The sequence below is a fragment of the Musca vetustissima genome, unplaced genomic scaffold (genome assembly GCF_032173495.1).
Source record: "Musca vetustissima isolate MV318-11 ecotype Yass unplaced genomic scaffold, APGP_CSIRO_Mvet_v1 utg2928, whole genome shotgun sequence".
NCBI lineage: Eukaryota > Metazoa > Arthropoda > Insecta > Diptera > Muscidae > Musca > Musca vetustissima.
Window position 1 is genome coordinate 5,843 of NW_026872991.1, and position 13,965 is coordinate 19,807.

Here is a 13,965-nt window from a genome sequence, read left to right on the forward strand (position 1 = left end):
TTCACCAGGATCTTCATATAACAAACTCGATTTTTGTACCAGTTTTAATATACCGATTTGAATACTCAACACTTGCTAATCACATGGTGGTAAAACAAATAATTAACTGTTTTGTTGTACGGATTACAAAATTTTCCATCAAAACTCCATCTCAGAATAAATACACAACAACTCCACACGTCATTCATATAATACACATTTTTTTTTTATTTTACTATTTTATAGTTACTTTACTTTGTTTAATACTATTTAAATACTTTTTATTGAGTGTACACTACGCATATTTCCAATCACAGTACTATAAAATTATTTACTTATTCGCCATACTTCTATGAAATAATTTTTATTTATTTAACAAATTGCACATTGTGATCTCCTCTATCATCGATTTAATTCCATTTGTACCGTTACTGGTTCATGGATCCGGTGATGTTGTTTCCCGCTTCAAGCTGATGGCTTCATGCAGTGTTGGACTTAAGGCCAAGGCAGGATTGGCAACAGCAATGATATGACTGCCTGCAGCTGATATAACTTGCACATCACTGGATAAGGGGCGTGATTTCGTAGGAGTGGTACTCAGATCGGAAATCAGACGATTTGTAGTAGACGAAGGAGTTGGCGGGCCAATGCTGCTTGTCTGCAAATCGATTAGGGAGTTGTTGTTGTTGTTATTATTGTTGACACAATCATTCGACTTCAAGAGTAACTTGTCAAGCGAGCTAATATTACGATCCTCTTCCGGACCATTGTTCTAAAAGGAAAAGGAAATAAATACACATTAAAGAGAGAAACAATGTTTTTTATTATTATTTACAATATTAAAAATATAAGGGTGATCATAGAGATCGTTCCAAATGAGTAAATATTTGATTATTGGAAGCATATAAATGTTCGGATCGGATGAATATAAATACAAGTTTGGTGAAGAATGAATAAGTTGTATATCACCATCGTCGTCTAGAACTTAGTATGAATACCAGTATTGATGCGAAGATGCAATCTAAGGTGAAAATTGTACAGCAGAACAATAATAACTCTTCAGACAAAACACCCTCGTCGTATTTATAGTGGGTATGATAAAAATATTTATGGGAAATATGGAAAATATAAAATTAGATAGTTATATGAAAATAATAAATTTCCAATATGATGACCCTTTGTGCAAGAGCTAGTAGAAGAAGTGAACCGATTGATCTTATATTCGGATTTCACGAACATTTTGACTCTTTGGGTGAATCGTATGAGAAAGAGTGGACCAAAATGCTTCATCTTTGGATATGATCCAGGTTTGATAAAAAATAATTACGTTTTGGAAAAAAATATATCCATTTCACATTATGTTGGCACATTTCTCAGAGAACTACTTGAAGGAATAGATCTTTGAAAGGAAAATTTCGGAGTGCAAAATTTGTATCAAATCGATCACAGCCTTCATGAGTTATTGTGCCCTCCAGCCAGCAAGGCTATTGGTTATCCCTAAATCAACTCAGAATTGTTACAAACAGATTTGGTGCAAAGACAAATGGCGACTGCAGCCTACATTTCGATGAGTCAAATTTTAGATCATAAGCTTGTTTTGTCTTTGTCCGTTCAACGATATGTATGTAGTTAAGAGTCTAGATAATTATAACAGCACATTTTCAGAATTTTGATTCCGTTTTCCAACCGACTTTCGGGGTTTATTTAATCAAAAAATCGTACTATCAGTTCCAACTGGTAACTTCATTGTAGAAGGTATACCCACTTTGCACCGAATGATATTTAAGAGTGGAGTACGGGAATAAAAATAAAATATAAAAATATGTATTGTCATAGTGCACAAGAATCAGTTTGCTTTTTTTATACCCTCCATTTGCCAATCCGCTTGCATTTGGGGATACCTCATAAAGTATACATACAATTATATTCTTGATCAGAATAAAATTCTATGTCGATTTATGCATGTCGGCCTGTCTGTTAAAATAACGACAGAAATCGCAATATTTTAGATATTGATTTGAAATTTTGCACTGGGATTGCTATTATTCCTAGGATGGTTGGTATTGCAAATGAGGTACATCGGTCCACGTTCGGTATTATGGGGATTTTTGACAAATTGTCTACCCAATTGGCTGTAATTTTCCACGATTGGTTATCATTGTTGGTATGATCAAATATTCGGTATTTTGAAGCCATAAGCCACATTTTTCCACCGATGTCAGTGTATTTTTTTTTTTTTTTTTGTTTAGGCACCAAATTGTTCTAATTTGATTTTTCAAGTTCCTACTTGGCATCAAATCTTCCTACCAAATTTTATCAATGTCAGCATTCGTTTTGGTATAGCTCCCATCGAAGAGTATGATCAAATATTCGTTATTTTGAAGACTTAAGCCACATTTTCCCACCGATGTCTTTGTAATTTTTTATAAAGGCTTATGGAAGGAAATAAGCAATATAAGTCCATGTGTTGATATAGCCTCCATATTAGGGTAGCACCACTTTGTCAATATTTTTGCTAGATGTCCTCATTGGTGGGTAAAACAAATTTTGTGCGGAAGGATTTCTATGGAGGTCAGAAAAAACAAAATTCCACCCCCCTTTCCGATATAACGCAATAACGTAGTCCCCATGTAAATGTCCCGAACGACTTAAGGAATTTTGAATGCACATCACATGGTGGAGGGTAAAGAAGTTCGTCCGAACATGATGACGTTTTTACTTGTTTTTTTTTTTTTAATTTCTCCGAAGACTTAGGGCAAACAAAATGTGGTGTACCACTCAGAATTGACTACCTACGTTGCTTAAATGGAACAGTCCGTTTTACAAAAATCAGGAGAAGATTTACTTCGATCTTCTTCTGTCATATTTATACCCTACACTACTATGTTGTCAGGGTATTATAGCTTTGTACAGCCCCAAAGGTTTGTAACGCCGCGAAATATTGGTCCTAGACCCACCTTTATGTATACCAATCGTCATATCTCGACTAGCTGAGTCGATCTAGACATGTGTGTCCGTCCGTCCGTCTGTCCATTGTAATTTGTAAACACGATACAGGCCACAGTTATGGACCAATCTTCACGAAATTTTGCATGTAGGATGGGTTCTGGCCAGTGATAAAGATCGGTTAATATTTAGGGGATGAAATGGACCAAATACTAAATTTTTGTCCGTTTTTCTGGTCGCTCCAGAGGCCGCAATTATGGCCCAAACATCGCGAATTTTTACAGGGAGAAGGGGATAGGACCAAAGAATAAGCATGCCTATTTTGATGAAGATCGATCAATATTTAGCGGGTCAAATGGACCCTGACTTTTGTGTGAAAAATTACAAGATTTGTATTCTATACCGTATATATTTACACTTGAAGGACATAGACCCAAAATGTTGGTAGTAAATCGCAGAGGAGTGGCTGACCTTTAAATATACATCAATTATATTGTCGTATGTACCCGGATGTGGGAGTTACACATAAATATTTACAGGTGCTTACGTATTCAGACATTATTTATTAACCCATTACCACACTGGATGGCGGAAATCTAGCGCTGTTCTCTTTGAAATGTTTCATGAGGTCAAGGACAACGCTTATAATTTTCGGTGATGATCAGATAATAGTTTTGGGAAAAAAGTGGACCGAAAACTTAATTTTTTGTGTAATTTCGAGAAGATCGACTCCAATGGCCACAATTGTTTGCCGAACTTCACAAAACAAAAGGTGGAAGGGAATCTGGACAAGTAATTAGAAAGGCTGTGCTGAATCTTAGTAATATTTGTTTACCTATAGTCCGTCAAGAGTGTGCAAATATCGCGAAATATTGCCCAAGCTCAGAACATAAAATCACAGAAAGTTAGACTTTCGTGGAAGTTGTGTAGGGTATCATATGGTCGGCCCCGTCCGACTATACTGCTCCGCTCACTGGTTCTTTTTTTTTTTTGGATTTCCGTATTTTCTTTGCATGTCAAAACTCCTATCTTCTTATCAATAACAGTACGCCCAATTTTGGGTATTTTGAGGGTTTCTGGCACTTTTATCCAGCGAGTTGACAATTAAAATATACCAATGAGTAAGAAAGAGTTGCCACCCACTCTTTCTTACTTAAATTGCAAATAACGGTACATAATCAGGTATATTTCCCAAACTAGTGATGGCTCTAACTTTGTCGTTCTTTGAATATAGCCCTCATATTAACTTTTAGTCCAATTTTTCGATTTTAGACATATTTAATGTTCATCCCATGGTGGAGGACGTAAAAGTTCCACCCGGACGAACTTAACGTCGTTTTTACTTGTTTTTCAAAATAAATTTTCAAACGATTTTTTTTACGATTTTATTATCAATTTTCGAAGCTAAATTATAAGTCCATATTTGTATATATACCCAATGTTTATACCAAACACACAATAAATGTTCGTAATAAATCAAAACAACATAAAACGAAACACATACTCACTGGCATAGATGGCGAACTGGAATTACTGAATGAAAAACGTGATTCCTGATCTTGATCATCCAAATCATTGGGTTTTGTTAATCTAAATATGGAAAATGAAAAAATTGTAAACATAATTTTTTCCCCATATCAAATATTGTCCCCATACAAACTTACGTGAATTTTGCAATATCGGCCAAATCAAACGGTGGCTTTGCAGCAAATTTCTGGTACATGGCAAACAGATTGTAACGTGGATCCTCCACAGAATCCTTCAAAACGGATTAATTTTACGAATTTTTATGTTTTAAATTAGTTTTTTTGTTTTTTCTTTAATTTTTTAAAATTTTCAGTTTACTAATTTCTTTTTTTGTCGATAAGCTCTATGAAATAAATACGCAGCAGGATTTTTGTGGTTTTCTTTAAGCATTTAAAATATATTTTTTATTCAAAAAATTAATAGTTGGCAGCAGATACAGGAAGTCATTGTTGGAAATAATGAATTAATAATAATAATGGTATGCTAAGCTTAACAATAACACAACTACAAAACTAATAACAAAAACAAAACAAAAATATTTAAACAAAAAAAGTCAACTGAAAAGTTTTTAAAACTAAATACCATTACCAAGCAATCAATATTAAAAAAAAAACAAACAAAAACAAAACAATAATAAAATAAATAATAAATTATTATACCAAATTAAATCTAATACTAAATTACATTTAAAATCTGGGCATATGCAAAACAAAGATTTAACCAAAACAATTTTTTACAGTGGCAACACTGTAAAGCTTTTCACATTGTAGATGAAAATTTGTGTCCATAACCGTAAGTAAATTGATGTACAATTTACAAATCCAATGCAAACAATCAATTCTCCTCTAAGAATTTTAAAATTCCTATAAAAATAACGATAAAATATATAAATATACAAGCTTTCCACAGAAAGCTTTTATAATCTACCAGGTATCTAAAGAGGGGGGAAATTCATATAACTTGGGGTAAGAATATTGTGGATTAAAATTTAAATACCTAAATTAATAAATACGAGGAAGATGGAGTTTTAGGAAACATTTATAGGAACAATAAATATAAAAGCTTACAAAGTCCTTTGAAGCTTTTTGTATGAAATAAAATATTTAATGGAAGGGAAGCTTTGAAGAAAAGCCGCAAATTGTTTATAGTCAAGATCATCTATTAACAGATCTCAAAAAAGTAACATTAAACCTTAGAAAGCTTTATGAATATATTTACAGGGAGGATTTTCAACTAAAAAAGCGTTTAAAAACGTTAATTATTTCAAAACTGAAGCAATGATATCAAACAACAAGCTTAATATATATTTACACATTAAAGAGGATATTAAATATGATTTATCCTTAAACAGCTTTCATATTTTCTCCCAGCACACAACGTTTTCAATAAAAATTTCTTTACAAAAGCTATACATGTTAAAAAAGCTCACCACCATAGGAGTAGAGAATAAAAGCTGAAAATAAATATTTAGCATTTTGAGAGAATTTCTCTCGTGATCTCCTTTTTAAAGCCACAACCGAAAGATCGAAGCAAAGCTTAAAAGCTCTAACTGTGCTCATTTACTGTTCGCTTTTCGTAATTCTTACCCGATTGCTATCGGCTGCCGACAAACTAGCATCAGACGATGCCATCCTTTGACGTTTGTTTGGTGTTGAGTTATTCGTATCATTCGATTCACAATCTAACATGGCCGAAGCGGAACGTATTTGTCCAGCGGCATTTTGATTGACGGCGCCACCCCCAACCATTTGTGAGAGTAAATTGCCATAGCGGGCAATCGATGCCGAGTGACCAAATCCGGCATCTTTAACAATTTGACGGGCCAAGGGGAAGAGTTCATCACGTCGTGTTAGCAAGGCAGGGACCAGACGGCACAATTGAGCGGCAGCCTCATTTACGCAAACCTCGTGTAGGGTTAAAGGTTTTTCGGGACGACGTTTGCAATCGAAGCGACCATAAATGGCGGAATACTTACGAATTTCATCCATGCGACGTGGGTCATTTTCACTCATGGCCATAACCTGTTCCAATTCACGGCTGGTGCGTTTCTTAGAGGTGTGAGCACGGGGTTCACGTTGTGGCAATTGTGAGGCAATTTTTTCAGCACCCATTGTAATGCGAGAAACTTGCATTTCACTGAGGACGGGGGTCAGTTGTGGCGAGCTGGAGGTAACCTGATGGGCAGTATTTGAGGCAACACCACTACCCGGCAATTGGGGAATATTTACCATAGGTTGGGGTCTTTCGGTGGGATGGGTGAGAGTAGAGGGAGGTAGAACATGACTGGCAACGGTGGGATTGTGGGCAGGCAATGAGGGTAGGGAACAAATTTGTGAAAGTAAATGGGCAGAGGCTGCACCCGCAGGGGTCACTGTACTAACCAAGGGTGTGGGATTAAAGGGGGCGTTGGTATTGAAAGAGGGATATTTGGGACGTATGGGACCTGGCGAACGTGATAGTTCAGCATTGTATATGGCAGTGCTAGATTTGGCCGGGGTTTCAAATTGACCTGTAAAGAAAAGGAAAAGAAGAGGAAGAAAAAAATTAATAAAAATGTTAAAAAATGGGTAAAGATTATATAAGAAAAAATATACAAATTATATATATATATATATAATATTTATTACGAAAATTTATATATTATCAGAAAATAATATATAAAATATATTATTTTATAAAATATATATTTTATAACATAATATGTAAATTTATATTAAAAAAAAATTATTATTTAAAGGTATTTTCAAAAATATTTAAATATATTAAAAATTTTTTTAAAATTAAATATAATAATACAAAACTTACCACTATTGTGATTAAGAGGCTGTTGGAATTGACTGGGATTTAGGGCCCATTCATGCAAGGCCTTTTGCAGGCGTCTTACATGCAATGGTTTCGAGGCCATACCCACCAAGGCCATAATTTCTAAAAATTCTTCCTCACCAGCCTCATACAATTGCTGGACATCATCACCACCCATTTCTAGCAGAGTATCATAATAGGCCAAGAGACTGGCTTTTTGTAGAACACGATACAGCTGAATTTCAGCTTCATTATTGGGACGAGAAGTAGCCACCACTGGAAATAAAAAAGAAAAAATATGTTAAAAAAACCGGTTTATTTTAAAGGACTTTTAAATTTGTATAAAAAAAGCATTAAAAGGACATGATAAATTCCCACTGTACTATAAATACTATAAGAAAAAAATGCAGATTTTTTATGCTTAAAATTTGTGTGTCTTTTTTTACCTAACATAACCCTTTCAGAGTAAATCCTTTATGCATAACGAGAATAAAAAAAACTGGCCCCTTAAATTTACCACCACCCTTGCCCAGTTAACCAGTCAGTCAGCCAGCCTGCCATCCACACCGGTCGCTCAACGACCATTCAAACTAATTTGAATACTAAGGACACACAAGTTCTTCCTGTCTTGTGAGACGAACTGGATGACGGTATGTTTACTTGTTTTAGGGGAGGATAGTCTGGGGTTTGATTTTTTTATTCTCAATGAAATTTAAAAATACCCATCACTGATTTAAATTCATGCAAGGAAGTAGCGCACACACACACACACACACAGAAAAGGATCATCATTTGAGGCAAACATTCATTTGTTTGGCTTGTTTTTATCCTCGTTTTTTTGGTGGATTTTTTTTTATTTAAATCATTTTTTATCACTTTCAGTTTTTTTTGATAAGATTTGTAGAAATTTCAAACCCAAAAAAATTGAGAAGGGAAGGGTTAGCGTGAGAATTTCCACAGATAATTATTTTGAGTTTCATACGGGATAGTCTTCTTTGTTGTTGTCCAGGAAGAAATTGCTAATAAAAATCTGTAGCAGAAGAACCCGTTAACACCATGTTAAATGGCCAATAATGACAGATTATTTTCTTGGCCAAAGACGAGGTTTTTTCGAAGGCAAAATTATGTTAATTTTTTTTTTTTTTGGGAGGAGGCTTCATAGGGTCTATGTGGATATTTTGGGATCCCCTGAAGACTGTAGATTTTTATGTAAAAAATCAGAAATGTTACCTAAATCGCAAAAATTACCAATAGAGTTTAATATTGGTAATTTAGAAAGGATATGCCATAATACTTATACCATGTCCTTTCTTAAGGACATATTTTTCAAAACTTCCTTGTCTCTTCCCCCATAAAAGAAATTTGTTCTCTCGCTATATCTCACAACACAAAAAATTTGAATGAAATACCACCTTTAAAATGTTGTTCCTTTTTTTGTGGTGTAAGGGGAGACAAGTGACAAAATGAAGTGAAAGACAAGGTAAAGAGCATACAAAAAAACAAACTGGAGACAGAGCAAAAAAATAAAACAAAAAACTGGAGAATGTATTTTGCAGCAATAAATAAATGATACGTGATTTTAATATCAAGTAAATTGTGGCGGGAAACTAGCCACCAACAACATCCCGAGAAGCTGCAGACCACTAGCAAGAGGTAGAATAATACAAAAAATATATATATTTTATCATGTTGTTGTTGTTGCTGCAATTTTTTTGTTATCATGATCATGATTATTGGTTTCATTAAATTTTACTAGAGATCGGAGAATGTGTTTTTTGCTCTTCTTCTTGTTGCATTTTTTTCTATACGTGGTGCTACTTGGTGGCTGATGATGGTGGTAATATTACCTTCATTACTTAATGTGATGATGAGTACTGCCTTGGCTAGCTTGACCAAGTAACGCACTGGCTGGTCGGCCGACCGATCGATCGTTTGGCCCACCGATCAGCTATTTAACAATACCACAGCTTTTGAAATGAATGTTGTAGCATTTTGCAAACATTGTCATTTGCTAAATATGTTGTTGCTGTTGTTGGCGTGTTTTTTGTTCTCATTTCATCTTCCAACCAACAACCAAACGTTTGGCCATCTTCTCATAAGCAGAATGTGAAAATGAGCGTAAACATGCTAACCCCCACACACAAACACACACTCGGACCTGACATGGTCTTCCTCTAAGCTCTAAGGTGGAAAAAAACACCATCGATGCTGTTTGGGGAAAATGACAACAAGAATGAAGCAAATGACAATAACAGCAAAAAACGTTTCTGTTTCTTCTGTTTAGAATCAGTTTCTTTGGCACTTGTCCAGACAACACAAGCAAGCAGGAGGCCCGAACAACAGTATTTATAATGACATACGACGCCACATGCCTAAGTACCCGCCAACAATTTTAAAAAATGATGACAAAACTAAGGAAAAAAAAATTTACTATTAAGAAAAAATCTGTTCTCAGAGGAGGAGAACGAGGGGGAGTAGGGGAGGGGGGAAGGTTGCAAAACAAATAAGACAGCAAAACAGGCGGAAGAATGATGCTTGCTGGTGGTGGTGGCCAGTCTACCGTTCGCCACTGATGGTGCTGATGATTCTGCCGATCTCGGCTCTGCTCTGCATGTGTAATATTAAATGATCACCAACAGTAGCTCGAACAGTTAAAGGTAAAAATTACCACAACGATTGGTGGTCATTTAAAGCAATTGATTATTGCCAAAGAAAAAAAGAAAAACTCCCAGGCATCATCGGCCACAATATGTCACCAAGCAAAACAAAAAACACCAAACTTAAGGATGTCTCTAAAGGCCAACCTCTAAATGATCATTGTCAACAAATGATCATAATCATTAATGTCAGCACACACACAACTAAATATTTTTGTACGCATGTGTGTGTATGGTTTACGCAATGGGCCCTAAAATAAGTTGAATGTCGGACTGGCTGGCTGGCAGGCTGTTTGTTTTTATGAGGCCACAATGATAAATTAAAAAAGAAAATGTTTTTCTTAAATGGCCAAATTCTTTGTCGATCAAAATTCTTTTGGAGCCAGCAATTGCCAGCGATCACATATAATAATGAAAAAAAAAACATCTATGAGAGAAAAACCCCCAGTAGACACAACAACACGCACACACACTCTAACAAACAATTGAATGCTGCTGAGAGACGTGCTAATGGCCAGCAATAATCACAAAATAAGACTTCTTCTGGAAGAATAAGGGGATCGTCGTTTTTTGTAACATCAATACATAAAATTATTGGTATTTTGTATTGGAGACATAGTAGGTAGGTCGGCTCGAAGGTAGGGTGGTGTAGGACCATCACAAAAAAAATGCAATCATAAAAAATCATGGCAAAAACACAATAACGAATCCTTGAGAATGTTAAAGAAATGCCTTGGAATTTATAAAGTTGCCAATTTTAGCAAACAAAAAGCTCAAAAGAAAAGCAGACACAAACTCATTTTTACTTTTTTTGTAATTTTTTAAAATAAGAAATAGTCAGAAAAAATGCCAAAAGGTTTATATCTAAAACATAAAATGTTTAAATAAAAAACCAGGTTGTTAAGGAAATGACGGAACAACCGTCTACGAAAAAAAATTAAGACATACAAATAAATAACATATATTATTGATAAAAAAAAATTAGAAGAAATACAAATCTGTTTTTAATAAAAAAAGTGTAAAAAATATTATTTTAGTTTAGGGTTAAAAAGTTGACGCATTGAAAATTCCTTGCCCACGACGAATATAATATAAAGCCAGAAGAAAAAAATCGTTTCGTTTTTATGTAATAGCGTGATACATATTTGGTTTGTAACTCTATGATGTATGAAAAAAAATTACGTCTTGGTCCGTGACTATTGCAGGTTATTTTTGAGATAGAATGTGTGCAGAAAAGTCGTACGAGGAATATTTTTCTAAAAAAATAACCTCCTTCCATATTAAGTTCTTGTGTGTATTTTTCATACAATAAATACTATTACAAGAGTTTTTTTTGACCTACATAAATGTCGCTTAAAAGATTTTAATGCCCTTAGTGACAAGAAATCGATAATCCTATGTTTTCATCGTCCTTTTAATATTTTATCCGATCTTTGTTCGAAAACCCTTATATCAATGTACCCTAATAAATTTCGTGTAAGTGACACATTAACCCATTCCCAGCCAGAAGTGATCTATATATGCTTACTTTGAATTAAAAAAAGGTACAATTTTTTTCATATCAAAAATCGTTACAAACCTCTCTCAACATTGTTTTAGTAAATATTTTCTCTTCTCTCAAAAAAAAAAAATAAAAAAATAAATAAAAAAATATTTCCCAAAACAATATCTCATTATTTCTTTAACATGTCGGCAACAAGTTTTTCTGGTTTTCCTCAAAACCGTTACAACAAAATTTAATGGATTTTTTTTATTTTTCAATTTACTAAACTGCCATTTGCCCTAAAAAAATCAACCCCTAATGTTTACAATTTCAAAGGCATTATATAACTGAAAATTTCAAATATTTGATATCCAATCAAAAATTTCTGAAATTCAAAAGAAGAGCAACAAAAAAACTAGTTCCTATTGTTATTGTTTGCATTTTCCTCTATTTAAAAACAAGGCTCTGCTGCTATAGGTTGAATGGCAAAAAATGAGACACACAGAAAAAAATCGCCACCCCTAAAAATTTAAAAAAAAAAACTACCCCCTCACAAGGAGTCTCCTTATTGGTCTTTTAGTATTTATATGTATGTGTGTGTTTTTATATAAGGAAGTATATTTCTTCCAATTGGAATCTTAAAGAAAAAAAATAAATTCTTATTGTGAAATAAATTCATATTCACATCATGTGGCATCGAAAAAAAGGATTAACATAAATTAAAATGTTTGGCATACCTGGACAAATGCCCCTAAGGGGAGTCCTTTTGTTTGCATACCATGATATTTGCATAATTTGTGTGTTGAGGAATTCAACATTTTTGTACAGTTTGATTAAGAAAAAATGTGATAATAATTTTGTCATCATCAAGGAAATCAAATACTATTCCTAAATTAAATTATTTTTTTGAAATGTTTTTTGAATTTTTTTGGGAAAAAAATATTTTTTATACTTTACAAAATTAATGTTGACCTAACTAATTTGTGCTAAAAATAAAATATTTTTTATCTTCAGATGTTATTTTTTGTAATATGAAAAATAATAGAATATTCATTGAATGATAGTCAATAAAATTAAATTTTGTATTTGGGCCACTAATATTTGATTTTGATTTTGTTTCTAACCTCACTTTTTCAATTTCAATATATAATTTTCATACTGAAAATGAAGTATAATTATTTCGCATATATTAATATAATTATTTATGGTTTATTTTCTAATAAAAACAATCACAAAAACGTCAGACTTCATAAACAAAAATTATTAAGAGTTTCGAAAAATGGTCACCTAACCTTTTCTTCTAACCTCAGAAAAAAAATTAATAAAAAAATCAAGATTGAAAATTTATTTAACTTATTTTTAACCTGATCTTTTACATTAATTCGGATTCGGAAAAATTAACATGAAAAATTTATATAATTGTTGTAGAGAATTCCTTTATAACCTCACTATTTAACTCAATAAATTTAATAAAAATTATAACTTGAAGAAATGTGAAAAGATCGCATTTCTTTGTCATTTTTTTAAAACGTTTATAATTCGAAACAAATAAGGTGTTAGTCCTTTCTCGATGATTTTTTAATTTTCAAAATTTCAATTTTTTTTTTAATTAAACAAAACTATTTTAACTTTTCCTAAATCTTCTCAAAAAGAATGACTTTAAAACAAATATTTTGTTAAGATTTCAAAAACAATTCAAATTTGAAAAGCGGAATTTTCCTACAAATTGGGGGTTTTCGTAATTTTTGTATCGTAAGTTCGTCCGATATTTTTGTTTAATTTTCAAATATTATTTTCCTCCATATTTAAATTTCTCCTCCCCTTAAAAATTCGATTTAATATTAAAATAGAAAGAAATAAAATGTGTTACTTACTTGTTCCATTTGCATTGCGGCCAAATATCTTATTTGGTGGACTCAAGATGGGACTGGAAGATGCCGACGGTGCTGCCGATAATGAACGCTGACCCTCCGATATACCACTGGCCAGAGATAAATTATTACTATCATCTTGTTTGCCGGTATCCAAGGGTAAAATTTGTAACAAGGGGGTGTGTTGTTGAAATGAGCCTGCCGATGTTGAGGTAAAACCCGCAACAGTTGACAAATTTGTGGCTATGCTGCTGGTCAAACTATTACTAACACAGCTACTGCTAATTGTGGCCGGTGTGGAGGTACAGCCGGACGTGGAAGCTGATGATGATGATGTCGTTGTCAAAGCCAATGGTGTGGACAATGACGATACCGAGGCTGAGGCTGAGGCGGAGGAGGTGGCCGAAGAAGAAGCATTTGTTGTCGTACTGGCGGATGTTGTTAAACACTGAGCTGAACTTCCGTTTGAAGATTCCATATTTTTGTGTTTTATTTTTTTCACTCTCACACACAACAATAACAAAACAACCAAACTTAATAGAGTCCCCAAAAGTTAAGGACAACAATAAACCACAACAACAACAACGACGACACAGAGAAATAACAAGAAATCAAAAAACTAACACCACAAGGATAACCATGCAATTATTGGATTTTTATCTTCTTTTTTCTTTTTTTTTTCAACTACTACTTGAACTAA

The 13,965-nt window shown here is 33.5% G+C and overlaps 1 protein-coding gene across 1 annotated transcript; it reads right to left on the reverse strand.

Annotated features, from left to right (window-relative positions):
* Positions 1-415: 415 nt before the first annotated feature.
* Positions 416-13,743, reverse strand: LOC133321782 (NGFI-A-binding protein homolog). The gene is made up of 6 exons (XM_061530859.1): positions 13,269-13,743; positions 7,258-7,530; positions 6,039-6,961; positions 4,590-4,684; positions 4,434-4,515; positions 416-637 (listed from the first exon to the last, which is right to left on the reverse strand). The coding sequence occupies exons 1-6, from the start codon at positions 13,741-13,743 to the stop codon at positions 416-418; spliced, it is 2,070 nt and encodes a 689-aa protein (XP_061386843.1).
* Between the last annotated feature and the right edge of the window lie 222 nt (positions 13,744-13,965).

Excerpts from the sequence above, each read along its gene's own strand:
- LOC133321782 (XM_061530859.1), bottom strand. The coding sequence starts at position 13,743 with ATGGAATCTTCAAACGGAAGTTCAGCTCAGTGTTTAACAACATCCGCC. Across the intron at positions 6,962-7,257 it reads GCCTCTTAATCACAATAGTG|GTCAATTTGAAACCCCGGCC; the intron begins GTAAGTTTTGTA and ends TTTTCTTTACAG. Across the intron at positions 638-4,433 it reads CCAGTTCGCCATCTATGCCA|ACAAGCAGCATTGGCCCGCC; the intron begins GTGAGTATGTGT and ends ATCGATTTGCAG.